Raw genomic sequence first — 27,487 nt, forward strand, 5'->3', positions numbered from 1 at the left:
CACAGCCCGCCCGGGGCCGCCCCGCCCGTGCCGGGGCTGCGCCAGCGCTCCCCGCACCCAAGGGGGTTCAAACTGCCGGGGGCATCTCACAAAAAACATTGCCCGTATCCCCTCCCAAAACAATAAAATCCCAACCAGCCATCAACCCCCACAAAAATAATCCACAAACAAACCCACAAACTAACCCCTTCCACCCGGTCCTCCTGCGCCTTCGCAGGGACCCCGACCCCGCGGGAATGCCCCCGGGCCGGGACAAAAAGCTGCTCCCCTGGAGGCGCTTTGAACACCCACCCGCGGCCCGGCCCTGGCACACGGCTCCCGGCAGCTGCCCCGCTGTCCCAGCCGGGCCTTTGCAGCAGGGAGGCTCTGCGGGACCCCCGGGCTGTGCCCCCTCCCAGGCCCTGCCCGCCCCGGGGCTGACCTTCAGCCCGGGCTCTCTCGCTGTCCCGGCTCCTGCAGAGTCCCCGCTCGCAGCTCCTTGGGCCCCTGGGCTCTCCTCTGGGGGTTGGGGAACAGCCGGCAATGGACCCTTGCCCTGAAAAGGAATCATTTTGGTGCTCCCTAGAAAGGCCAAAACTGAAATTTTGTTCCTTTTGCCTGGGTGCAGAGACCATCAGGGCATTTTCTGCACAGAGTTCCAGCCCCCAGCTTTTGTTGAAGGAGCTGCCTACAAATGTCACGCTGCCAGGAGCCTGTCCTTGCTGTCACCTGCTGTGGCTGGGCATGAACAGAGCTCCTGCCCTTGCATTTCCAGCTGCTGTGCAACCAAAGCTGAGGGATCTGCAGCTGCCTGAATGCAAAAACTGCAATATGAGCCACTCTCAAGGGGGAAATCTCCCCCTGCTGTGCCAGCCCATGGCAATGCTGCCATTCTCTGCTGTTGCTGGGGCGCTCTTGGGTCTGGCTGAGCAGGAAAGGTGACCCTGAGCCAGGAGATTTCTTTGGCTGCAGCAAAGCCTTGGAATGCAAAGACCTTCCTGATGCTGTGCCCTGGGCCAGGATGGAATGAGCCACCAGAGCTGAGCCTAAATTTCTTACAGAATTCACAGAATGACTGGGTAGGATGAGACCTTCAAGAGCATCAAATCCAACCCATGCCCCAAACACCTCAGCTTAACCTGGGTTAGTGCCCTGAGTGCCTCATCCAATCTTTTTTTAAACACATCCAGGGATGGTGACTCCACCACCTCCTCAGGCAGACCATTCCAATACTTCATCACTCTCTCTGTGAAAAACTTCTTCCTAATATCCATCCTGGATTTGCCTTGGGGCAGCTGAAGACTGTGTCCTTTTGTTGTGTCAGCTGCTGTCTGGAGAAAGAGACCAAACCCCACCTGACTACAGCTACCCTTCAGGGAATTGTAGAGAGCGATTAGGTCACCTCTGAGTCTCCTTTTCTCCAGGCGAAACAACCACAGCTCCCTCAGCCGTTCTTAACAGGGGTTTTTGTTCCAAGCCCCTCACCAGCCTTGTTGCCCTCTCCTGGATGTGCTCAAGCATCTCAATGTCCTTCCTAAATTGGGGGCCCAGAACTGGACACGGCACTCGAGGTGCGGCCTCACCAGTGCCGAATACAGGAGAAGAAACACTGCCCTGCTCCTGCTGGCCACGCCATTCCTGATCCAGGCCAGGAGCCATTGGCCTTCTTGCCCACCTGCCCACACTGCTGCCTCATGTCCAGCCTGCTGTCCAGCAGTGCCCCAGGTCCCCTTCCCTGGCTGCTGTCCAGCCACTCTCTTGCCAGCCTGGAGTGCTGCAGGAAGTTTTTGTGGCCAAAATGCAGGACTCAGCACTTGCACTTATTAAACTTCATCCTATTGGACTCTGCCCATCCATCCAGTCATTCCAGGTCTCTCTGCAGAGCCCTCCTACCCTCCAATAGATGGACACATGGTCCAAGCTTAGTGTCAGCTGCAAATTTACTAATGAAAGACTCAATCCCCTCATCCATGTAATCAATATTGAACAGAACTGGCCCCAGCACAGACCCCAGGGGAACACCACTGGTGCCACCAGCTGGATGCAGAACCTTCACCACCACTCTCTGGGCCCAGCCATGCAGGCAGTTCTTAACCCAGCACAGAGTGCTCCTGTCCAAGCTGTGGGCTGCCAGCTTTTCCAGGAGGGTGCTGTGGGAGACAGTGTCCAAGGCCTTGCTGAAATCCAGGTACACAACATCCACTGCCTTTCCCGCACCCACCTGGCGGGTCACCTGGTCATAAACGGAGACCAGGTTGGTCAAACACGACCTTCTGTTCTTAAACCCGTGCTGGCCGGGTCTGATAGCCTGGCCATCCTGTAGGTGCTGTGTGATGACACTCAGTATAAACTGCTGCAGTACCCTACTGGGTACTGTGGTCAGGCTGACTTGAGCTGTGGGATAAGGATTTACAATTCAAACTGTAAAGCAGGTATGTTTTATTTCCATCTGGGACACAAGGGGGATTTTCCACCATACCTGTGTACCTGGCTGAGACAGGTTTAAGGTTTAAATACACTCAGATCCCACAAAACAACCCCTCCCTCCCCGCCCATTCTCTGCCCACTCTCTGCCTCCTTGCACTTCCTATTATAATTAGCCTTCTCTGGTGCCACATCTCCTGGTGGTTGCAGGCTGGGGTCTTCTGATGAAGTAAGAGGTCTTCCTCAGTTGTTCACTGTTTGACCTCTTCCTCTGGGCAGATGCAGTGAAGGTTTGGCTAACTCCCAGGTCACTTTGTCCTGGCCAAAACCACGAGCCTGGTTCTTTCTGATTTCTTAAGCCACAGGTTCTGCTTTATGGGGTTTTCACTATACCTAAGTCTTGCTTTACTGAGTTTTCACAATATACACAATATACATCTTATCTCTATGGCCTTCAGCTAGCAACTAAATCCTCATGTGTTCTGCTACAAGTTGTTTTTCTGCTTTTACAGGATTGCTAAATAAGCTGTATATTTCTGCTTCCCCTCCATCTGCTTAAGCACATTAAATGCTTCTAAAATTCTGAATTTTAGATATGTTTCCCATATCAAACTGGCCTATAATTACCAGGATCCTCCTTTCTACCCTTATGGTGTAGGGGTCACACAACACATTGGCCAACCTCCAGTCCTCTGGAACCTCACCAGTGAGCCAGGACTGTTGGGAAATGATGGAGAGTGGCTTCACAAGCTCATCTGCCAGCTCCCTCAACACCCTGGGCTGGATCCCATCTGGGCCCATGGATTTTGAACATCCAAGTGGCTCAGCAGTTCCCTGACTGCCTCCTCCTGGATAACAGGGGCACCATTCTGCTCCCTGACACCATCTACCAGCCCAGGAGGGCAGCTGTCCTGAGGACAAGCCGTCTTCGCCTCATCTGCAGTTCCTAAGTTCCCTCCCACATCCAGTAGAGAACAAAGGTTGGTCCTACCCTTCCTTTTGCCATTAATTTATTTGTAAAAACATATTTTATTATACTTTACAAAAGTTGTCAAAATGACTTCAAACTGAGCTTTGGCCTCCCTAATATTTTTTTTCCTACATGTTCCCTTAAATACTTCCTGAGAGACCTGACCCTCCTTCCAAAAATGATACATCCTCTTTTTATTCCTAAGTTCCTTTGAAATCTCCTTGCCCATCCAGGCTGGACGTTTGCCTTGTCAGCTCATCTTTCAGCACACAGGGACAGTCTGTTCCTGTGCCCTCAAGATCTCTGCATTGAAGCACACCCACCTTTCCTGGACTCCTCTGTTTTTAAGGGTTCCTTCCCAAGGAACTCTCTGAATAAGTCTCCTAAAACGGCCAAAGTCTGCCCTCCAGAAGTCCAATGTAAAAATCTTTTTGATGTCCCTCCTGAATTCACCACATATTGAGAACTCTGTAATTTCATCATCCCTGTGCCCCAAGCAGCCTCCAAGCACCACATCTCCCACCAGCCCTTCTCTATTTGCAAACAACAGGTCAAACATAGTCCCTCCCCTGCTGGCCTCACTCACCCACTGTCAAAAAAAGTTCTCCTCCATCCACTCCAAAACCTTCCTGCACTGCCTCTTTGCCGCTGTACTGAGTTCCCAGCAGATGTCTGGTAGGTTAAAGTCACCTACGAGAACAAGGGCTGGTGATCCTGAAACATTCTCCAGCTTCTTAGAGAAGAAGTTGTCCACCTCTTCTTCCTGCTTGGGTGGACGATAACAGACTCCCAGTAGGTACCCCTGGGAGCCCGTCCTGTTTGCTTCGGGTAGAACAGGAACAATGAAAACCTTCCCAATGGCACAACTCCCCAGCCCACAAGGGGAAAGGAAAGAAAAAGCTGTCAAGTTCTCAAAACCTTTCTCCTGCTTTGCTGCAAGACTCCTGCTTCTCACATGTTGGGGAAAGTCAAGAGAAGCTGCATGGGTGGGATATCTTGTGACAGATGGTGCAACTCGTTCTCCAGGAAAGGTTCTTGGAAAGAGCAGACAGGACTGTCGAGAAGATTCTGGGAAAGCTGAAACAGCTTTTCGGAAATGAAATGAAATGAAAGTGGAAAGAAACAACCCAAGATATTTTCCTCTGTTTATTTCTCTGTCCCACTTTCCATCTTAAACTGCTTCTTCATCTCATTAATTCTAAATGGGTCTCACCTCTGACATCCAAGACTTGGCAAGATTTAGACACTGTAAAATACCATCAGCTACATCCAGTTTGCCTTCCCGTTTTTCTTGGAAAGCAATGCCGGAGACACAAGTGCAGTGCTTGGGTCAGGTTCAAATTCTGCATTCAGGGAATGTGCTGTGACAGTGTCTGACCCTCAGCAGGGACAATGCACAGCAACAGCCAAGGGGATTCCTCTGTCACTGTGCAGGAGTCAAGACTGGGCCCTGACTGAAAACGGCGAAGTTCCCGTGTTTGGACAGGCTCAGGGACTGCCCCGGGGAGTGCAGGGCTCGGTGCGAGGCAGAGGGGGCAACGGAAAAAACTGACAAGGGGACAAACGGCCCTGGAGCTTCAGTTGCAGCGGCAGCAGCGGCAGCAGCGGCAGCAGCGGCAGCAGCAGAGAAGAAAAAAGCGGCTTTGTTGACCAACCCGTGCTTCCCCTCTCCCTCTCCCACAGTCCCGCAGCCTCTCCCTTTCCCAGTGTCCCCGTCCCAACCCAGTCTCCCTCTCCCCTGCTGGGCCGGGCCATGCCTCGGGCCCACCCCCGGCCCCGGGCGGGGCTGCCCCGTCCCTGCCCCCGGGCGTCCCGCCGCGGTCTCGCCTTCGCCCGGCTCTGGCAGTGCTGGAGATGGCGCTGCTGGGCGGGCATCAGTGCCTGGGGCTGGGGCAGCATTGCTGGCCTTTGGCTGCGCCTGTGCCGAGCCCAGCCCAGGCCCCGGCCCCAGCCCCGGCCCCGGCCCCGGCCCCGGCCCCGGCCCCAGCCCCAGCCCCGGCTCGAGCCTCGGCCCCGTCCCCTGCCCCAGCCCCGGCCCCGGCCCCGGCCCCGGCCGCGGCCCCGGCCCCGGCCCCGGCCCCGGCCCCGGCACCGGCCCCAGCCCCGGCCCCAGCCCCAGCTCAGGCCCCGGCCCCGGCCCCAGCCCCGGCCCCAGCCCCGGCCCCAGCCCCAGCTCAGGCCCCGGCCCCGGCCCCAGCCCCGGCCCCGGCCCCGGCCCCAGCTCGTCCCTGGGCCCGCAGAGGACACAGGCGGCGCGGCCGCTCCCGCCGCCTCCACTGCGGCTTCCCCAGCCCAAGCTCCTCCGCTTGGCAGCGCAGCCGCTGGCCCTGAGCCGCTGCTGTCCCGTTGCCAGGAGCAAATGCCTGGGGATGCCCAGCCCGGGCCGCTCGAGGGGCGCTCGGGGGCCGTTCCTGGCCCCGGGCCGAGCGCTGACAGCCGCGTCTCGCCGGCAGGGAAGGCGCAGCAGGCCCTCCAGGAGCAGTACCGCCTGGGTTCGCTGCTGGGCCACGGCGGCTTCGGCAGCGTCTGGGCGGCCACACGGCTCTCAGACCGTGCCCCGGTGAGCGGCAGGGCCGGTGGTGGGTACACAAGGAAGGGGCGCAGGAGGAGGAGGAGGGCGAAGGAGAAGGAGGCTGGGGCTGGGCAGGGCAGGCAGTGAGCTCAGCCTGCTGCTCCCCTTGGCTTGCAGGTGGCCATCAAAAGGGTGCCACGGAACCGTGTCCGGCATTGGGGTGAGCTGGTGAGTGAGCGGGGCCAGCAGGAGAAGCTGGGCCATGCCAGGCGGGGATGAGCTGAGGCCTGGCAGGGTGGAAGCCGCCAGGACGCCTGGAGGGAGAGCGGGCGTGGGGCCAGCAAAGGGTGCAGAGCATCCCGGGCTGGCTGAGGGGTCCCTGACCCCTGGCACGGCCTCAGCCCCACTGACAACATTGTGCTCCTCCCACAGCCCAACGGCACCAGCGCACCACTGGAGATCGTGCTGCTGCACAAGGTCTCCACTGGCTTCCCTGGTGTCGTCCAGCTGCTGGAGTGGCTGGAGCTCCCCAAAGACATCATTATCATCATGGAGCGCCCGGAGCGTTCTCAGGACCTCCAGCACTTCATTCGGGCACGGCGGTTCCTGTGCGAGGAGGTGGCGCGGGAGCTGTTCCGCCAGGTGCTGGAGGCCGTGCGGCACTGCACCAGCTGCGGGGTCCTGCACCGCGACCTCAAGCCAGAGAACATCCTGCTTGACCTGGCCACCGGGCAGGCCAAATTGATTGATTTTGGCTGTGGCACCTACCTACAAGACACAGCCTATACTCACTTTGCAGGTGAGCCCTCGCAGGGGTGTGCTCCCCATTGCAGACATCTCCTGGCCCAACATCTCACAGCCCAGCCTGGGTGTGGCTCTGGGGATTCTCCCTTTCCCTGCCACTCATGGCACTGAGTCTTCAGCCCAGCTGCTTTTGAACACAAGTGGGTGGGGGGACCAGCTTCCAGCCCTGCTGGCAGCCTTTGCCAGCCACTCTGCCTGGGACTGGGGCTGGGGCTGGGGCAGCCAGCCCAACAGAAGCACCCATGGGTGGGGGTGTCTGAGAGGGGAGCCAGAACATGTGCACCAGCCAGTTTGGGGAGCAGGTGAGAAAGGGCTTGGACTGCTGTGATTGCCTGGTTTGCTTTGGGTTCATAATGGTTTTTGGGGCAATGCAGGCAGGGACGAGTAAGGCATGGTTTTTCCCCAGCACTGAGTGGGTTTTGCTTGTCATGGTTGGGCCTTACCAGGGCTTCCACTGCCACCTTCCGACACCAGTGGCTTCTTTTCCAACCCTAAGTTTGTACACAAGTCCCAGGTGCTGGCCAGAGGGCAGCAGGTCACACCACGTGCCACTGGGGCAGCCCCTGCACGCCCAGGGATGCTGGGGCCAGGCTCTGGGAGCAGCAGCATCCCCCTGATGAACTCCATCTGTATTCCATAGGAACACCGTCATACAGCCCCCCGGAATGGAACCACTTTGGCTGGTACTATGGACAGCCAGCTACCGTCTGGTCCCTGGGCATCCTGCTGCACCAGATGGTGTGTGGGGAGCACCCTTTCAGGAGGGGCCACAAGATCAGCTGGGACCATCAGCTCTCGCTGCCACCACGGCTCTCTCAAGGTGAATCCTCATCTCTGGGCACGGGGGAAATGCCAGTGCTGGGACACAGCAGTGGGCTCTGGCAGCTGCTGAGGAGGTGGCACGTGTCCTGCTGTCCTGCTTTCCTCCAAAACAGGGAATTCCTGGGAAAGTTTAGGCCCAGCTCTGAGCAAATGCAGCATGGCCTGAGAATGGGAACAGTGGGGCAGACAGGAGCCTTCTCCAACTGACCGGCAGTTTTTGGTTTCTCTCGCCAGAGTGCCAAGATGTAATCCGGCGGTGTTTATCCATGCTGGATGTGGACCGGCCTTCAGTAGAAGACCTGTTGTGTCATCCCTGGATGCAGGATAGTCATCTGCCATAGAAGAAGGGAGAGAGCCACAGAAACAGCGATGCAGGGCCCTGGTAAGTTCCAGCTCCACACATGCCTTGGCAATCAGAAGCAAAGGACCCAGACTTTTTTGTCCTGCCTGTGTCACTGCACAGGGGTCATCAGATGGGAAGACACAGCCCCTGTGCTGGAGCTGAGCTGCTCTGCCCAGCACTGCTGGCTGCCATCCCAGCTGCTTTGGCTTGTCCTGGTTCACTGCCAGCTGGGGCCCTGGGCAGAACACTGACAGCCTGGTCTCACCCCAGGGAAAGAGAAGCAGCCCCTGGAGAAGCTGTGCCAGGTGGGGCTGCTGCTGCTGGAGACAGCCAGGACAACATCAAGGATGAAAACCTCTTCCTCGACCAGGCCACCACAAAGCTGAAGATGATGGACTTTGATTCTGGCACCTTCTTCAAAGCCAGGCTCCACAGTGAATTTGCAGATGAGTGCACACACTGGGGGATGCACCCAGATTTGGGCATTGCACAGGCTGGCCGGGAAACAAAGGTTCCCCCTTTTGCTGGAATGGAAGCAACTGATTTTTCAGTGGGCTGCCAAGCTGCATTTTGGCAGGGCTGGGGGGCATGAGCGGGGGTGGGTGTGAAATGGGTGTGGGGTCCTGGCCCTGCCAACAGCCCCCAGTATCCACTGTGCCATTTTCCCTTTTTGTCTGTAGTCTATTTTCGTTAATTTGCTGTTTGTTTCTCTAAAGGAAGCGTTCTAGGTGGTGTCCAGTCTGGATGGGGAAGTGCTTGGGACCAGCCGTGCCGTGGATGGGCCCTGCCCTTGGAGAAGGCTGAGGACATCATTTGGGAGCAGCTTTTCTTCCAGCGGCGGATGGCGTCAGGTGAGTCCCGTCTTCTTGGCCTGGGTGGGATCAGAGCTTTTGGGAGATGGCAGCCAGCACAGGAGCATCCTGCTGTGGGCAGCTGCTGAGGAGGTGGATGTGCCACGGCTGGCTGCAGGCTGGGCACATGTCCTGCCCTCCTGCTCTGCTGCCAAGGTCAGCAATGATGGGCAGCTCTGGGCACCACTCTGGGCATGGCCAGCATGGCCTGGGCACGGCGGGCACTGGGACAAGGGGGACAGGAGCCTTCAGCTGACGGGCGGGTTCTGGTTTCTCTCCTTGCAGCCGGGCTCTGCGGATGCTGAGACTGCTCTGGGCTCTGCCAGGGCTCTGCTGGAGCTCAGCCCCAGGCCAGAATCAGCCAAAGAAGAAATGGTGTGACCTGCAGCAGAGACTTGCTTTAGCACTTGGGCAATGCAGCTCAAGTTTGCAGAGTGTACATCTCCGAGGGAAAACATCACACCCTCCAAAATTAAACTTGATCAAGAACTTCTGAAATGCAATCAATCTGAGATGACCCCAAATGACATTTATCAACTTGCCCAAGGTGTAGCTCAGCCCTTCCCTGCAGATTTCTCTCCTCCACCTACTTTTAAATTTCACAACTGCTCCCTCCTTTCCCCCAGTGAGTTCCCAGTCCATCACAGTCTCCGTCACACTGTTGCCTTCCTTGATGGCCTTCACCACAAGGAAGACCAAACCCCAGGTTTAGGGCCTCATCCTGTCACTGGCTGAAGAGCAGCAATATCTCCGATGTCCTGTGGCATTTTAGTGTCAGTGAGAGCTGCTGTCCAGCCCTCATCTCTCCTCAGTGCTGAGTTCCCACTCCCTTTTCCTTGTCCTTCCAGCAGGATGAGCTCTGTGAATCCCCTTGAGCCTCCCCACTCTCCCAGCCCACCCACCCACCTCACTAACGTTAAGCTGAAGCTTCTTTGTCTCCTCTGGCACACCAGTGCAAGTCCCCTCTGCAGGGAGCCTCAGCCCCAGGGCACAGCACACAGCAGTGCAGTGCGGGCTGGAGCAGCTGCCCTGCACCCCTGGCTTGGCTGTTTGTGGCAAGGAAATGCTCCCTGTTTGCAGCTGTCCCTGCAGGATGGCCCCAGGGCAAAGCCCAGCCGGGCTCCCACTGCATCCCCTGAAGCCTGGGGCAGGCAGTGGTGCCAGGGCTGAGGTTCATGGGCTGTCACTGGGAGCCTCACCCGAAAAGACACATGGAGCCACGAATCTGGAGAGATCAGAGCAGCAGGGAGAATCTCCTGCTTTGTTTATTACTTCCTATTATATACTTTTAGCAAGGTGCCCATGGATTGGAGAGTGGCATTCCCACCTCTCAACGGCATTGGTCAGAAGGACTGTCATTCAACCTCCCCTTCTCTTGGAGAAGGAATTCAAAACAATAGCAATATTTACAAAACACAATCTCCTTGTTTACATGAACGAGCGTGAGAAGGTGCACACTTCTACTTTAGTATGAATGCTCAGAAAACTGGGAGAATCTCATGGTGACAATGGGGCGCACCCAGAGCTGTGGCTTGCAGTCAGTGTTTGCCAGTGTTGTGTTCTCATCTCCTGCAGCCTGTGGGGGAACAAGCTGTGCTGCCAGGCCTGCAGTGCTCCTGTGGGCAGGGACAAGGCTGAAGGGCTTTCCCATTGCAGAGGAGCTGGCACTGAGCCTTGTCAGGGCCTGGCAGGGCTGGAGCCGGGTCTGGCCTGCTGTGAGGGAATCGCTGCCACCAACCGGCCCCACCCGCTGTGCTGCGTCCTCCAGGGACAGAGGGGTCTGTGTGTGCCAGGGGCTCTGGGATGTCTCTGTCTGCATGGACAGAAGGGTCTGTGTGTGCCAGGGGCTCTGGGATGTCTCTGTCTGCAGGGACAGAAGGGTCTGTGTGTGCCAGGGGCTCTGGGATGTCTCTGTGTGCATGGACAGAAGGGTCTGTGTGTGCCAGGGGCTCTGGGATGTCTCTGCCTGCATGGACAGAAGGGTCTGTGTGTGCCAGGGGCTCTGGGATGTCTCTGTCTGCATGGACAGAAGGGTCTGTGTGTGCCAGAGGCTCTGGGATGTCTCTGTACCCATGGACAGAAGGGTCTGTGTGTGCCAGGGGCTCTGGGATGTCTCTGCCTGCATGGACAGAAGGGTCTGTGTGTGCCAGGGGCTCTGGGATGTCTCTGTCTGCAGGGACAGAAGGGTCTGTGTGTGCCAGGGGCTCTGGGGTGTCTCTGTACCCATGGACAGAAGGGTCTGTGTGTGCCAGGGGCTCTGGGATGTCTCTGTCTGCAGGGACAGAAGGGTCTGTGTGTGCCAGAGGCTCTGGGATGTCTCTGTCTGCATGGACAGAAGGGTGTGTGTGTGCCAGGGGCTCTGGGATGTCTCTGTCTGCAGGGACAGAAGGGTCTGTGTGTGCCAGGGGCTCTGGGATGTCTCTGTGTGCATGGACAGAAGGGTCTGTGTGTGCCAGGGGCTCTGGGATGTCTCTGTCTGCAGGGACAGAAGGGTCTGTGTGTGCCAGGGGCTCTGGGATGTCTCTGTGTTCAGGGACAGAAGGGTCTGTGTGTGCCAGGGTTTCCATAATGTCTTTGTACCCATGGGTATGGAATGAACACAGAGAGTGAAAGTGTCAGTCACGTTGCTTGCACACTCCTTCCTCTTTGCACAAGACACATCCATGCACACCCCCATGTATGGATATACTAAAAGGATAGGGATGAATAGAGATTTCCCACAGAGTTCTAAGTTTGGAATAACTCACTTGTAAGCCAATGGCCAGGGCATTTTTTTTCCCAGCTCAGTGTGAGTAGGTGTCCAAGAGCTGAAGGGAGCATCATTCAGAAGCAGTTTCAGGATTTCTAGGCAGGAAGTTACACCATCCATGTAACTCACTGTATTTATCAGGGTGGGCTGCTGGTTCTTTAGGAATATGGAGCAATGGAGACACGAGACTTGGGAAAATCCCAGCTCTGTGGATTTGTGTCAAGGGGGGAGCAGCAGAAACACTTTGTGTCTGCTTTGGGGGATACAGGGTCCAAGGAGCTGGGGTGGCAGAACGTGACCTGGCATGTTGGCAGGTGAAGTCCTGTTTCATGACATCCCAGAGTGGAACAGGACAAAGCTCCAAGCACCCCCAAGCCCACTGATGAAGTCTTTGTGATGCTGCACATCCTCGAGGAAAGGCTGCTGCCACACAATCCACTGGGATTTACAACTTTCAGTTGCAACTCTTTAGGTCGAAGTGTCAAACTGTAATATTTTTTACCCTCAAGACACAGTCATGCACAATCCATAGGTCAGTTTCTTAATGCTTCAACAACAATTTCAAATAACCTAATATTGGAAAGAAAACCCATAATCTTTTAAAAGAGGATACTGAGGTCAGTAAGATGGACCCATGCCATCAAAACATTCACAAATTAAGTAATTTAGTTGTCTTTTTAAGAAGATCAGCTACCTCTTAATCTAAAGTTACAGAAGATTTTTCACTCCATGTTTGTTTTTTGTTCTCCCTTTCTTTTCCTGTTTTTTCCTTTTTTCTTTTCCTTGTTAAGTGGATAACACCTCCTAAAAGAGGAATGTACAGCAAAATGAGATACATTTTGGATAAACAATGAAAATGTAGGCTCCTCCTCTGTTTGCTTTTGTCTGGAAACCCTGAAGAAAAAGATCTAGCAGAGACCAGCAGAGGTGTAAAGTGGTTGCTTTGGACTAAACTGGAGTTCAGCACTGGTGACATCCTGATCCAGTCAAGAGTTGCAGAATTCCTTTGCACATCTTGAACCATGTGTTTGCAGGCACAGCACCTGCAGTGCTGATGCACCAATGCACGTGAATAACTCTTTTATTCCCTCCCAGAATTTGGGCTGTGGCCAAGAACGAGGTGCTCCAGTGCTTTGCTGCTGGTTCCCGTGTGGAGCAGCTCCCTTCCCGCTGGCTGAGCTGCTCAGGCACAGCCCGGCAGCTCCTGGCCCTGCAGGGCTGAGGCTTTTCCCCATTGCTGGGCACAGACTGATGGAGCAGCACTGCTGGACACGGGCACACACAGAGGGAGCAGAAGCAGCTGCCTTTGCCCACCTGCAGCTCCAAGGCCCAAACTCTGAGCAGACAGGGCTGCAGGAGTCTGGCAGGCTCCCTGTTTGCTGTGCTGCCCCACTTGTGCCCAGCCCAGCTCTGCAGGGCAGAGGGAGAACAAGGGGCAGCTCCCTGCCAGCCCCAGCCCAGGGACCCCTGCGGCCCCGGGGCTTGGGGCACTGTCAGCACCCGCTGCTGCAGCCACCGCCTCTGCTGGCACTGCCAGCAACAACCAACCTGGGGCTGAGCCCAGGGAGCAGCAGCAGGGCCTGGAGCTGAGCCCTCCCTCTGGGCAGGGCTGCACAAATGACCCCCACAGCAGCAGCAGCAGCACATGGAGCTGACTTTGAGCACAGCCCTGCCACTCTTCCCTCTGTGTGCAGGGGTGTCACAGCAGCCTGAGGCACCTGGGAGCCCTCAGGGCCAGCAGGGACTTGAGATGGCAGCCCTGGGCTCCTGGGGGCTGTGCAAGGAACAGAGGTGGGGACTCCCTCTCCATGTGCAGCTTCCAGATGGAAAAGGCTGCTGTGCCCAGGCAGCTCCAAGGGCAGAGAAAGGAGGAGCTCGACCACTGGATCTGTGCCAGTCCCACAGTCCTGGGCAGCAGCCACCGAGCACAGGGGAACAGAGGGCACAGCAAGAGGGACAAAAGCAGGCAAGGTCAGAGCCTGGGAAGAGCCAGAGCTGGGAGCAGGAACAGCTGCTCCATTGCACTCTTGGAGAAAGCTCTGGGCTGGTTCAAAGCGCTGAAAGGTGTGAAGGGCAGAGGGGAGGCCACACCAAACAATGCTCCTGTTTCCACACCCTCCCCTCTCAGTGTCCATGAAGGAATTGCATGAACTCTGTTCTTCTCTCCGAGTCATCTCGTTCAGCATGAGCAGCTTAGCACCAGGAGCTGAAGGAGCTGAAGCCCTAGGCCACAAGAGCTGAGCAAGAGGAAACTTTTTGACCAAAGTAATGCTGCTAACATGGTCTTGGATGAATCCAGCAGATGGAATCCTGGAATTATGGAATCCTTTCTGTTGGGAAAGACCTCTGAGCACATCCAGTCCAGCCGTTCACCAGCACTATCAAGCCCAGCACTAAACCATGTCCCTGAAAGTGCCAAGGCCTGGACAACAGGCCCTGAGTGAGGCCTGAACAACAGGCCCTGAGCCAAAGGTGACCTCTGGATGAACCTTCCAATCAAAGGTTATCTTTGTATCTGCTCCATAAGGAAATATGCATGGTCATTAGTGCTGTGATAAATTTATCACTCATCACTTAAACATGTATTGACCTTTCTGTAGTTAGAAACTGGACAGGGCCATGAAATCTGACATCTGGCCTTGTTTGGGGCTGTAAGGTCTGAGTCAGCTCCCTTGGTTCCTCCTTGAGCCCCGGCCAGGCTTTGGGAGGAACCCAAGAGGAGAATGAAACCAGATGTTCCTGCACTAGAAGTGCTGTCAGTTTGTTTATTCAGCACTGTCAGAGCTGGGCCCTCTCCCAGCCAGGTTGGAGCCTCACCTGTGGCTGGAGGCCCCTGCAGGAATTCCCAGTGTGCGGGAGTGGCTCTGCAGTCCTTGGCTGTGACAGCTCCCACAGCTGATGTGTGGGTCTGGGTGATGGCAAAGTCTGAGGGTGACTGCTGCTGTCTCTTTCTTAATCACTGCAGGCAATCCTTGGTAGTGATGATTGGGTGCATTGCTGAGCTTCTCCTTTTGTGATTCTTTGCAGTTTTGCATTAGAATAAATCACACCATTGCTGAACTTAGTGTCTGTGTCTTTGGTGCTGACCCTGCTCAGGGGCAGAACAGACACTGCAGCCCCAGAGAACCAAAGGTGCCCTGTGACACTGCGGGGCCTGGTGTGAGCAAGGGGACCAGAGTGACAGTGTGGGGACACATGGAACCAAGGGGACCAGAGTGACACTGTGGGGCCACATGGAACCAAGGGGACCAGAGTGACACTGTGGGGCCACATGGAACCAAGGGGACCAGAGTGATACTTTTACAAACGAGGCCAGGACTCAGATGGAAAAATAAAAAAAATATTCCTCGTTTATTCTATTAACTACCAAAGACGGGAGCCCAGGATAAGCCCAGGCTCCTCACCACAAGCCAGAGAACACATCCAAAACAACAGTGTAACAATTCAGTACACCGGATGCTCCTTGGCATACGTTGTGTCCGCCAGAGAACGCTGGCAGAGCTCCAACACTCCCTTTTATCCGCTCCTGTCCTCCTCTGATTGGGGCGCTCAGGATCCTCTCTCTGACTGGCCAGTTGTCTAGGGTTTGATTGGTTTATAATGAGAGTCATCCTGGACCAATCATTCTGCCAGGGCGTCGAGTGATTGGTCCGTTGCCCCTACCAATCCAGGCTCGTGGTTTTGATGCTGCCTGCATGATGGCATCTGTGGAGCTGTTCTTGTTGTCACAGTTCCAGCGTTTGCAGAGACATTACTAACATGTACCCCAAACATGCAAACCTAAGAACTGTTAGTTATAACACCCCAGAAACATTTATCACAAACTTATAACAATTTCCCCAAACATACAAACTTAAGAGCTGTTATAACACCCCAGAAGCATTTATCTGCTTTTAACAATTTCCCCCCTCTAAGAATTTGATCGGGCCTTTTGCCCACATCAACTACTTAATATCGAACTTTTATATTAAACCGTTTCTTCATAAACTTGATTTATTTCTCGCATCTTCTGGTAATTTTCATATATTTCTTTCGCTGTTTCTGGGCTTTCTTGGTTGGTTCTCATGTTTCATTCATGGGAGATACCCATTCTGGTATCTCCACAAATCCAACAGTTAGTGACATTGAACTCATGACTTATTTTCTCTGCCAGATCTAAATACAAATTTTTCCCTCCATACACTTGAATTTCAGGTCCCATTTTAATTATCCCATTTGCCTCTCTTTCTTTAATTAAATCTGGTTCATAGTATTTTTTTTTTCCCCTGTTTCTTCGAGCTTAGGATCTTTCAGTGCAGATCCATTTTTTCCTCATAGGGCATTCTCCTAGCAATTTTTGTTTAAAATTCCCTACATTTTCGAAAAGCCAATAGATTTTGCCATCTTCTTTACAGGTTATTAATCATGAAAAGTCAGTACAAGCAGGGCTTGGATTGGAATGTATTCTAAGGACGGCTGTCCGAGAGTCTCCTGCATATAAGGGGTAGCAGCACTTGTCGCAGGACCCATCTCCTTTTGTAATAGTTATCACTAGGAGGGCCCAGATCAACGGGGGTCTGGCACAGAACACTCTCCCACTCATCTCTCTCCTCTGCTCTCTTCCTAGAGGATCTACCACTCCGTGTGGCAAGAGTGTGTTCTGACCCGGCCTTGCCCCCCGTGGCGGTCTTACTGGCTACTATTCTCCTCCTGGTTCCAGGAACTCACATTCCCTTTTTGTATCGATTTGTTTCTTTTTCTTCTTTTGGGGTCAGATTACTAGGTGCATGGGAGGATGCTCTATTTTTTTAGGCTCTAGGGTCTGCAATGAAAAATACCAGAAGTTAGATCAAATTTCTAACATTTTGATACCATAGATTGTTAACAAACAACTTTTTAGAACTCTTAGATTTAAGTCATACAGATAAACTTCAGATTTTAGCTTTTTAAAAGAAGACTTTTAACTGTTGTAAAGAAACTTTTTACTCTTCTGGTCTCTCTTGTGGCTTCTTCTTCAGAATCAGTTTAGTATCTGCTGCTTTTACTATTGTCTATTCAGTTGGGGCGGAAACTGGTCCTTTTACTCTGGAAGCATGTGTCCATCCTTTTTCTTGGGTACGTACTGCAGTCTCTGTGACCAGGAGGACCTGAAAAGGACCTTCCCATTTCGGGATTAACGGTTGTTCCTTCCAAGTTTTTATCAAAACCCAGTCCCCAGGTTGGAATCTGTGAATTTTAAAATCAGTGGGGGTGGTCTGAGGGAGATAACCTTTTTCTCTCAGTTCCTTCAGGGTCTTACTAATAGTCTGTACATACTTTCGAACACTCTGCTCCCCTTCTTCATAGGTTCCAAAATTGTCTCTGGCAGTCAAAAAGGGCAAACCGAACATCATTTCATATGGAGAGATCCCTAAATCTGCTCTGGGCTGTGTTCTAATTCTCATCAGAGCCAAAGGTAGACATTTCAACCAGCTCATTTTTGTCTCTTCTGTTAATTTTGTAAGTGTTAGTTTCAATGTCTGGTTCATTCTTTCGACTCATCCTGAGCTCTGCGGTCCCCAGGGGGTATAGAACTTCCAGGTAATATTTAAAGCCTCAGTTACTTGTTGTAAAATGTTCGCTGTAAAGTGAGGGCCTCTATCTGAATCTATGATGTTTGTAACTCCCTACCTTGGGATTACTTGTTCCAAAAAACTTTACTAACTGCTTCAGCTGTTGCCTTTATTGTTGGAAACTCCTCCACCCAATGTGTTAAGTGGTCTATGATAACTAATAGATATTTATATCTCTGCACTTGAGGCATCTCAGTAAAATCTACTTGGATACTTTGAAACAGTCTCGTTGCTAGCTCTCTTCCTCCTGGTGACATTTTCTTCATTACTTTCCTATTTACTTGCTGACAAAGCATACAATCCCGAGTTACAGATTTTGCTACCTCAAAGGCTCCAATGCACACATAAGTTCTCATAAAATGGTCATAGAGTGCTTGAGTTCCCCAGTGAGTTGAGGCATGGAGGCTTTCTAACACTTTCCTAGTTAGTGCCTTATTCAACACTTGCCTCCCATCGGGCATGTTCCATTCCTCTTTTTCATTCTGAACCGCTCCATGCTTCTGTAACTCTTCTAGTTCTTTTTCACTAAATGTTGGTACTTCTTTGTCATCTTTGTCTCCCAGATTGGTTAAATAGAAAACTTTACTTTGATCTTCTAAAGCAGCTTCCTTGGCTATCTGGTCTGCTAAGTTGTTGCCTTGGACCTCTTTTGAATTTCCCTTTTGATGGCCTCTAACATGGACTACTGCAATTTCTGAGGGGCTCCTTAGGGCTTCTAACACTTCCCTGATTAGATTTTCGTGAACTAGTGATTTCCCCTTTGAGTTCACAAAGCCCCCCTCTACCCATATTTTCCCAAAGGTATGCTCCACTCCATAGGCATATTTGGAATCTGTGTATATAGTGCCTTTTTTGTACTCAAGCCATTTAAGTCCTCTTAACAATGCATAAATTTCACAACATTGAGCTGACCACTTTGCAGATAATTTCCCTTTTTCTACTACTGTCATATCTTTCCCATTTATAACTGCATACCCTGACACTAGTTTCCCTTCTACTATTCTCGAGGAGCCATCTACAAAGAGGACTTCTCCTTCAGGCAGTGGATACTCCGATAAATCTTCTCTGATTTTTGTTTGTAAATCAATGATCTCAAGGCACCAGTGTTCTAATGTACTTTCAGATGTTCCATACAAAAATTGCGCTGGGTTCTGCACTCTTGTAGTGGCCAATTCTAAATTCTGAATATTATTTAATATTAATTCATATTTTAACAATCGGCTATCTGAGCTCCATTGACTGGCTTTTTCGTTCAATATTGCCTTGAGGTCATGTGGGGTGTACACTTTAATTTTATTTCCAAATGTTAACTTGTAGCTTTCTTTTGCCAGAACTACAGTAGCTGCTACCACTTGGAGGCAAGTAGGCCACCCTCCCACAACTGGGTCTAGTAACCTGGATATGTAAGCAATTGGTTTCCTAACTCCACACTAGTCCTGAGTTAAAACTCCATAAGCTACTCCTTCTTCTACATTTACATATAACTCAAACAACTTATTTAAATCTGGCAAACTTAACACTGGAGCTGTAACTAACTTCTCTTTCAGTTCCTTCAGTTTCTCTTCATCTTCTTCACTCCATGTCACAGGTTCACTCCCTACTAGCTTTTCATATAAAAATTTTACTAATTGGGTGTGCCTATTGATCCACATTTTACAGTACCAAATTAGACCTAATAATTTTCTTATATCTGTTTTGGTTTTTGGTGTTGGTAATGATAGAATGCCCTGTACTCAGTTTACATCTAACTTTTTATAACCTCTCCCAATTAAGTGTCCTAAATACCGAACCTCGGGCTCTACAAATTGCAACTTCTTTTTAGAGACTTTCAACCCTTTTTCGCCTAGGAAATTTAGCAGTTTAACGGTTGTCTGTTTAACTTCTTCTTCTAATTTTCCTGAGACTAAAAGATCATCTACATACTGTAGAATTTGGACTTCCCCAATTGGAACGAATGGTTGCAGTATCTCTTCTAATGCCTGACCAAATAAATTAGGGGATTCAGTAAACCCCTGAGGGAGTCGGGTCCACTGTAGTTGTTGTTTTCTTCCCGTGCTCTCGTCATGCCATTCAAAGGCAAACCAACTTCGGCTTTGTTTTTCGAGGGGGCAGGCCCAAAAGGCATCTTTTAAATCTATAACACTGAACCATGCATGATCTGATGGGTCTCTGGTCAATAACGTATAGGGATTGGTTACTACTGGATAACGAGCAATGGTTTGCTTGTTTACTTCCCTCGGATCTTGCACTAAGCGATAGGTACCATCTGGTTTCTTAACTGGTAAAATTGGTGTCTTATGAGGGGACATGCATGGTTCTAAGATTTCATCTTTTATTAATTCTTTTATTACTGGGTTCAACCCTTGTTTTCCTTCTGCTGAGATGGGATATTGCTTCTTCCTAATTGGGGGTATATTAGGTTTCATCTTGACCTCTATTGGGGGAATTTCCAGTAATCCTCGACCCCCTTCTTCTGCCCATACCCTTGGATCTATTTCTCCCTCATCTTCTTGTTTTAAAACCATCATTTTTGCCACCATCCGACCTTCTTCTGGCACTACACCAATATTTAGTTGTATTTGCAAATCTTGCCCTAGAAGACCGACCCTCTCCCTCTCCCTCCTCTCGGTGCTCCTCGTGTTTCTGCTCTTCCCCTTCATCTCTCCCTCCTCTTCCACCCGCCCCTCGTCCGCCCCCAGCCCGGGCCCCCCTTTCCCGCCCGCTCTGCCCCGCGGCCGCTGCAGCGCCGCTGTTGGGTAGGGGGGAGCCAAGATTGGGGGCATGGTGGGGATACGGGCATGGGTGGGGACATCAGGGCACACGGACATGGGTGGGGACATGGGCTGAACTTCCAGGGAATGTGGGGGATGGTGGGTTTGAGTGAACTGAGGGCTCTTGGGAGGGTCGTGGCGTGTTGTGTCATGAAACTGAAATTCCAGATCATCCCAGCGTGGTCCATGGATCCCAGAGGGGAATTCCCAAGGCTCCCAGGGTGGTCCCCAAAAAGAGAATGAGCCTGTTTATTTCTTTCATTTTTATGCATTTGTGGGTCTGGTTGGGGATTGGCTTCTGGGGTTACTACCCCTTCACCCCACCACCCAGACCAGCTGTCAACCAACATTATTTTCAGGCTAGAAATACGGAAACAAAGGACAGTGAACAAAACCAAGAAAGGTTATCTATGTTCCAAAGTGTGAGAAAGTGAAAAGCTGACCCTTAATATTGTACAGAAACTAAAGAACTGACTCCATCTTATGAACACCTAGAAGGCTTTAAAAAACCTCAGAAAAACCAGGCCAACACAGCACAGGTCGTTTTTCTCTCTTTTTTCCTTGGGACAGGTCATTGCCTCCTGCCCATCGTGTGCTGTGGCCGCTCCGTGTCCATCTGCAAACCCCTGTGGTCACTCCGGGACCCTGCTGGGCAGCAGAGCCGGTGCCTGCAGGACAGCAGCTGCCCGGGCCAGTGCCTTTCCCTCTGCCCTGCTTCTCACAGCCAGGTGTCTTGGGTTGAAAAATGGAACCAAAAATGTGTATTCTATTTTCATCTGTTGAAGTCAGTTGGGAGATATTGTTCTTTATCTCTTGTAACTCTAGGGGTAGAAAGAGGGCAGATGCCTTCTGTTAATGGGACACCTGATAACACCAGATGAGGCAGTGCCTTCTTATCTCTTCTTCCTTTCCTCCTCTTCTGAGGGACATCACCCGTGAATGGGCCATTTAAGGCCTCTCACATGACTGATGACATCACCTCATCCCACTGTGAGATGCTCCACCCAGTGGGAGGAGCCAAAGCCTTTCCACCAGCATAAAACCTGCAGTCTAATCATTTATCTAAACTCGAATTTAGCTGGTTTTCTCCTGTATCCTCGGAGGAAGATGGGACCCATCTCGCCAGCACTGGACCCATTTTCCTACAGGATCATCTCTACTCCACAGAACATCTGCTACTCCAGGATTTTTTTGGTCTGCTTCCAACACCCTGACAACAGGGTGTCAGGTTGTGTCTCTGACTCTGTCAGGGTTTTCTGGGACTTTTGTTTGTTTGCTTGTTTGTGGTTTTTTCTACTACTGCATTTGTATTTTTCAATATTCCTAGTAAACAACTGTTATCCCTATTCCCATCTTTTTGCCAGAAAGCTCCAAATGGCAAAATTGTATTAATTTGGTGGGAAGGGGTTTTTACGTTCTGCATTCCAAGGGAAACTCCAGTTTTCCCTGGCAGATCCCTGTCTCTCCAAACCAAGACACCAGGACATTTCCTGGGACCCTCTGCACGGGCAGAGCCCTGGGCCAGTTCTGCTCTGAGGCATCCCCGGGGCGCTGCCGGGGCCAGCGACTCCCTCGATGCAGAAACTGGAGGCAGAGTGTTATATGTACACATCACCTTATTGGCTTTTTGCAAATATTAAAATGAAAGCTGTATGTAGAATGTTGAAAAATTCTGCATTAATATAGTTTCCTTTATTTCTGCTATTAATGAAACTTAGAAATAAAGTAGTGTGATGAATATATATATATTTCTTAGGCTGTAGCAGGATATTAAAGTAAAAACTGCTTTTGGTCCTGAAGGAAACCCCCCCACATTCCTGAATTATCTTATCCAGATGAAGATGGCAACGACCAGAGGTTGGGGGGGGGGGAATTTATTGAACCTCTGTTCTCAGTATCTTACCCAGCTGCTATCAGTAACTTATTCTGATGAAGATGGCAGTGACCAGAGCTCCAGGGGAGGAATTTGTTGAACCTCTGCTATCAGAGAAGGCCAGATGGAATGGAGCTACTCACAGATTGATCTGCAAGATTAAATGGTTGGGGGGAATTGAAACCGAACAGAGAAACATTCAAACCCAGGAGGAATGTTTGAATCCTGTATGTGGGTTTATGAATACACAACGAAACGGTGCTTTGAAGGAACGAGCCTTTCCCTTGGCGGGTGTGCTTGTGGCTGAATGCCAAGTCACCTGGCTGTAATTGCTGATTAAATATTTGCTTTATTTCCGCCTCTGAATTGTCTTTTTATCAAACCTATAAACTGTACCAGGAGAACGACCCTTGTTTTTCACCCAGAGAGATCCAGCGAGCCCTCGGGCAGCGTTGGCCACGCCCGCCTCCCCTGCTCTCCCTGCCTGCCCTGGGATGGTCCCGGTGCCGCGGCCGCGCTCGCCCATTCTCATTTTCTCCTCGCGCCGCACCGGGGCAGCCCCGACACCTCTGGGCAGGGCTGGGGCCTCCCCAGGGCCCCGGGCAGACCTCGCGGCCGGCCAGGGCCACCCTCTGCGGCCGGCCGGACATGGGCACCCAGGAAGGCCCCAGTCAAGGAGAGCGGGCACCGTCCTTCCAGCCCAGAGCCGGGGACAGCCACAGCCCCGTTCCACCACGGGGCCGGGGACACCCAGCAGCCCCGCCCAGCCCAGGAACCAGATTGCAGCATCAACAGATACTGGTGACACAAAGAGACCGGTTTATAAAAAATAGCTGCTGGTTTCTTATCTCCTTTTCTTCGTGTTAGAGCTGGGATTAATGCATGGGATTAATACAGGCAATTCCGTGATCAGACTCTGAGGTTATTAATTCTTATCTGTAATTCAGTCTTACGAGGCACAAGCTTGAGCCAGAAAATCAGAAAATGGAGGTGCCTCTAACTCTTCCCATGGTTAATTAAACATTAATCACCCAATACCAAGATGACACCTGTATTATTTATACTTTTAACCGAATAATTGGCCACCCCAGGCCCGCAATGCAGACCTTTTTCATCCATTTACAAAAAACCACCCAAAATCATGAGGAAGAAGGTGAAGAAGAAGGACTTAGACAACGCCCTAAATCCTCCCTATTGCCCCATGGACATCACCATTCACTAAAATCCCGAACCCCAAGTTTTTCACCCTGTGAGGTCACGCAATGCCCTTCAAACTGCACACCCAGAACCCCAGTGCCACCGCCCAACTTCGGACGCCAGTTCCACGGCCTCGGGTCAAATGCAGAGCCTGCCTGAGGGTCAGCGCCTCTTAGCACAGAAACCCTGACATTTTCAGCTTCCAGAATTCCAAAGAAGAGGTGTATTTTTTTGTTGAAGAAAGAAACTCATTTGGAAATAAACTGTATTTTGTAAACTGTTTCTATATTGGAGCCACAACAGCCCCATGGTGATCACAGCCAGCACCTGCTCCTGGCTCTCCCTGCGCACCCACCCACCCCCCCAAACTGCCCCCAGTGCACCCCGCAGCACCCACAGCACCCACAGCCGCGGTGTGGGGCGCGCCGTGGGGGCGGCAGAGCCCGGCAGGAAGGGAGCAGAGCCCCAGGCAAGCCGCCCCACATGGCAGGAGAGCAGAAACCCGGACACACGGACAGACTCACCCAGAGGGACAGACAGACAGAGAGGGCAGCTCTGCTGAAAGGGTTTATTGATTATTGAGGGAAAACGGCCCCGGGCTCAAAGGGGATCGGGGGGCTCCTCCAGGGACGATCATCTCCTCGTGCCGCCGGAGGTGGACAGGACATGGACGGCACCGATGCTGCCGACCCTAAAACACCAAGGGCGGAACGTCACCGCCCTGCTGGCACTGGGACACCGGAGGGGCCCTGTCCCCAGCCCTGTCCCTGCTGGCACTGGGACACCGGGGGGGCCTGTCCCCAGCCCTGTCCCTGCTGGAACTGGGACACCCCAGGGGCCTGTCCCCAGCCCTGTCCCTGCTGGCACCGGGACACCGGATAGGCCCTGTCCCCAGCCCTGTCCCTGCTGGCACTGGGACACCGGGGGTCCTGTCCCCAGCCCTGTCCCAGCTGGCACCGGGACACCGGAGGGGCCTGTCCCCAGCCCTGTCCCTGCAGGCTCCGCTCACCTAGGCATCCAGAGAGGCCGCCAGGCGCTTCTGCCGCAGGAGCCGGCGCAGCCTCAGGTCTTTTCCCAGCACGTCCTGGGGACAAGGGCAGCGTCAGTGACACGCTGGGGGCACTGGGATGGACTGCGGGGACTGGGGAAAGGAGGGGGGCCCATGGGGAAGGGCCCCGCGGCAGTAGTGGGGTACAGGAGCTGCTGCACTCCTGCCCTGAGGCACGGGGTCCTGGCCAAGGGTTTATTAATTCTTATCTGTAATTCAGTCTCACGAGGTGTGAGCTCTAGCCAGAAAATCAGAAAATGGAGGTGCCTCTAACTCTTCCCATGGTTAATTAAACACTAATCACCCAGTACCGAGATGACACCTATATTATTTATACTTTTAACCGAATAATTGGTCACCCAAGGCCCACAATGCAGACCTTTTCCACCCAATTACAAAAAAACCACCCAAAATCATGAGGAAGAAGGTGAAGAAGAAGGACTTAGACAACGCCCTAAATCCTCCCTATTGCCCCACGGACATCACCATCCACTAAAATCCCAAACCCTGAGTTTTTCGTCCTGTGAGACCACGCAATGCCCTTAAAACTGCACACCCATAACCCCAGTGCCTCTGTGTCCCCGGGTGAGGGGAGCCCTGCCGAGGGTCCGGGGGGCAGGGGGGCTGCCGGGGCTGTCGGCAGGGCTGCGCTGGCCCGTGCTGGCACACGCCGGCACGGCCTGGCCGCGGTGGCCGCGCAGGGCGAGGCTCTGGTGGTGGCGCAGCTCCTGGTACCCACCACGGTCGGCTCCGGGATCTCGACCTTGCCCAAGTCCAGCTGCGGAGAGAGCAGGAGACCCGGCCGGTCACTGGGGAGTCCCTGGTGCCAGCAGGGCAGGGGGGACACGGGCGCCCCCCGAGCCCCACAGGGGAGGCCCTCCAACCCCAGCCCCTCACTCACCTCCTCCAGATCATCCTGGGTTCCTTCCAGGAGTGCCTGGGAAGGAGAACAAAGGCTGGGGCTGCGCTGGGCCTGGGGGGCTGGGGGGGACAGGAGACAGGGGGCAGGGCGGGGGCAGAGGGAGGGGAACTCAGGGCCCCCAGGGAGATCTGCTGGAGCTGGGGGAGAGCCAGAGACACCGAGCTGGGGAAAAGGGAGAGCCCGAGGGGCTGGGCTGGGGCTGTGGAACAGGCACGGGGGGAGGCAAGGGGCAGGAGAAAGGAATTGGGGTGTGGGGACATGGGAGAGGCAGGGAGGGGCTGGGTGGGGACAGAAGGAGCAGACCGGGTGAGGACAGAAGGGACAGGACTGAGAGAGGGTCTGTGAGGCACGGGGTGGATCAGGGAATGGGACAGGGGGACCCCGCTGCAGTGGCCAGGATGAAAGGCAAAGGACAAAGGGGGGACACGGAAGGAAAGGCCTCGGGAATGGGGGGTGGGAGGGGGTTTGGGGGCCTGGACAGGACACAGGGGAGGGAGCAGGGAGGAAATGAGTGAAGGGACCAAAAGGGTGGGCTGGGAGGGCAGAGAGGGCAAGTTGTGGGGCCAGCGTTGTGCTGGTGCCTCACCTTGGCCTGTGCCGGGGTGCACAGCAGCATGGAGAAGAGCAGGGCCACGCCGAGCACAGCCACCTTCATCTTCCTCTGGCACTGGGCAGCGCTGCCTGAGGCTGCAGCAGGGCACCAGCACCTTTATCCCTGCCGGGACTCCTCCCTGCACCCTCCCCAACAGCCCCCAGGACAAAGCCCGGCTTGGCACAGCCCCCAGCCCTGGCCACAAGCCCAGCCCTGCCCAGAGTCCATCCCAGCTGCGGCACGGATCCAGTCCCCCTGCCCGCATCCCTGCAGCTTCCCGCACGGGGCAGCTGCCCCTGCAAGGGCCCGGGAACATGGGGGGGCCAAGGGGGGCCAAGGGGATCCAAAGGCAGCTGGGGACCCTGTGGGGACAAGCCCTGCTCCAACACCATCCATCCTCCAGCAGCCCCCAGTGCCACATCCCCCATCTCCCGCTGGCCCTGCCCTGCCAGAGTGTTCCGTGCAGCACAGCCCGGAGCTGAGCCCGGCCCCAAACCCCACATGTGAGAGAACAGGGGGAGCCAGGGCCGAGTGCTTAGGGCAGGGACTGGGATCTGCACTCCCTGTGGGCACTGGGAGCACTGGGCAGTGCAGGTCCCCTGCAGACAGGGCTGAGGGCTGGGCAATGCCTCAGCTGTGCCAAATCCCAGCTCCACAACACCCCACAGGTCCCCGGTGGGTTCAATTTGCAGCCCCGTGGCAGAGCCCAGAGGGGAATGTCCCCTGCCCCGACCCCTGCCCTGTCCCCCCACAGCCACCGTGCCCACCCACAGCCCCTGGGCCCCGCTCTGCGCAGCTGCCCCACGCGCAGGGGCCCAGGGACCCCAGCCCCAACCAGGCTCCCACCCCAGCCCTGCCCCTGCCTGGGCCATGCCCGCAGCCCCCCACGGCCCTTGTCCCCACAGAGGAGCTCTGCAGTGCCCCGGCCCCAGCCCAGCCCGGCGCTGGCCCCGGCGCCGATGCTGGGCCCAGGGTGTGCCCGTCCCCAGGGACGTGGACAAGGGGACTTTTGTCCCCAGGCAGCCACGGGGAGCTGATTGGGCAAACAGAGGTGCCCAGGGAGCAGGGGGGGTGTGGGTGCCCTGCCAGCAGCTCTGATGAGCCCTGTCTGCCCAGCGCCCCAGGCACCAGCAATGCCTTCATCAACCAGGGACTTCCCCAGGCCTGCGGCTCCTTGGGGAGGCTCCAGAGCAAACAATCAAGGCAGTGACCTGAAAGGTTTTCCCAGCTGGGCCAAGATTTCTGCTGGATCCCCGGGGAAAGAGAGCAGAACCCTTCACTAATGCCCTGGAATGTCAAACAGGAATCTCAGCCAGGGACAGCTTCCAGCAACCACTGCTCGGTGCATTTTTCCTTCTTGGAAGCGCACCTGGATCCACCTGGGAACTAAATCCGGGGCCCCTGGGATTCTCTGAGGCTCAGGAAAACGTCCCGTGGGCCTCAGACCCCAAACCAGGTTTTCAGCCCTTTGATGCCCAGCTTGGATCTCCTCCAAAGATTCTCCTCCCTCCCCTGCAGGCAGAGCAGCAAAGCTGAGCAGGATTTTCCTGGGTGGATTTGGGAGTGGAGGGGTTTGGGAAGCACAGCTGGGGCCCTGGACCGGGGGTTGTCTCCTGCTACCCTTCCATGGACACAGACACTCTCCAATGCCTCACTGCAGGGTCCCAAATCTCCAGGGAGGGGAAGGAAACCCAAAGACCGAGAGATTCTGTGCAACTGTGCGACTCTTGGGTGGCCCAGAGCGATCAGAGGGATGGCTCCATGCTTGGAGAGCAGTTGGGAATTCTCGGGGTTGTTTTTCCCCGAGATACCTGAGGTTTGGTTTTTTCTTCCCAAAAACCCCGCGCCCAAACCAGAAAAGAAGGACGGAGTCTGCGAGCTGAGGTTTCTAACTTTGTTTATTCTTCCTGATCCCTCTGTTCTCTCTCTGCCCTGCTCAGTGTCCTCCTGCAGAGCAGAGCACCAGCAGACTCCCCAGGGCAGGAGGTCCCAGAACTTTTCCTATCATTTCTCTGATCCAACCACCTTCCACAATGTAT

General features: G+C 53.9%; 1 protein-coding gene and 1 long non-coding RNA gene across 2 annotated transcripts in view; one reads left to right on the forward strand and one right to left on the reverse strand.

The window, feature by feature from the left end:
• The window catches only part of LOC134562178 (serine/threonine-protein kinase pim-1-like), a 31,856-nt gene extending 22,439 nt beyond the window's left edge, over nucleotides 1–9,417 (forward strand). Inside the window, exons 2-6 of the mRNA XM_063419603.1 lie at nucleotides 5,827–5,933; nucleotides 6,063–6,113; nucleotides 6,318–6,684; nucleotides 7,330–7,509; nucleotides 9,332–9,417. Coding sequence (XP_063275673.1) covers nucleotides 5,827–5,933; nucleotides 6,063–6,113; nucleotides 6,318–6,684; nucleotides 7,330–7,509; nucleotides 9,332–9,417 — 791 coding nt within the window. The remainder of the gene's footprint in view (nucleotides 1–5,826; nucleotides 5,934–6,062; nucleotides 6,114–6,317; nucleotides 6,685–7,329; nucleotides 7,510–9,331) is intronic.
• A 14,035-nt stretch (nucleotides 9,418–23,452) lies between these two features.
• Nucleotides 23,453–25,516, reverse strand: LOC134562128 (uncharacterized). Its single transcript, XR_010083081.1, has 5 exons — nucleotides 25,443–25,516; nucleotides 24,836–24,871; nucleotides 24,674–24,712; nucleotides 23,896–23,970; nucleotides 23,453–23,577 (listed from the first exon to the last, which is right to left on the reverse strand). It is a non-coding gene; the product is annotated as an uncharacterized LOC134562128 (long non-coding RNA).
• Between the last annotated feature and the right edge of the window lie 1,971 nt (nucleotides 25,517–27,487).

The sequence above is a fragment of the Prinia subflava genome, chromosome 26 (assembly GCF_021018805.1).
Source record: "Prinia subflava isolate CZ2003 ecotype Zambia chromosome 26, Cam_Psub_1.2, whole genome shotgun sequence".
Lineage (NCBI taxonomy): Eukaryota > Metazoa > Chordata > Aves > Passeriformes > Cisticolidae > Prinia > Prinia subflava.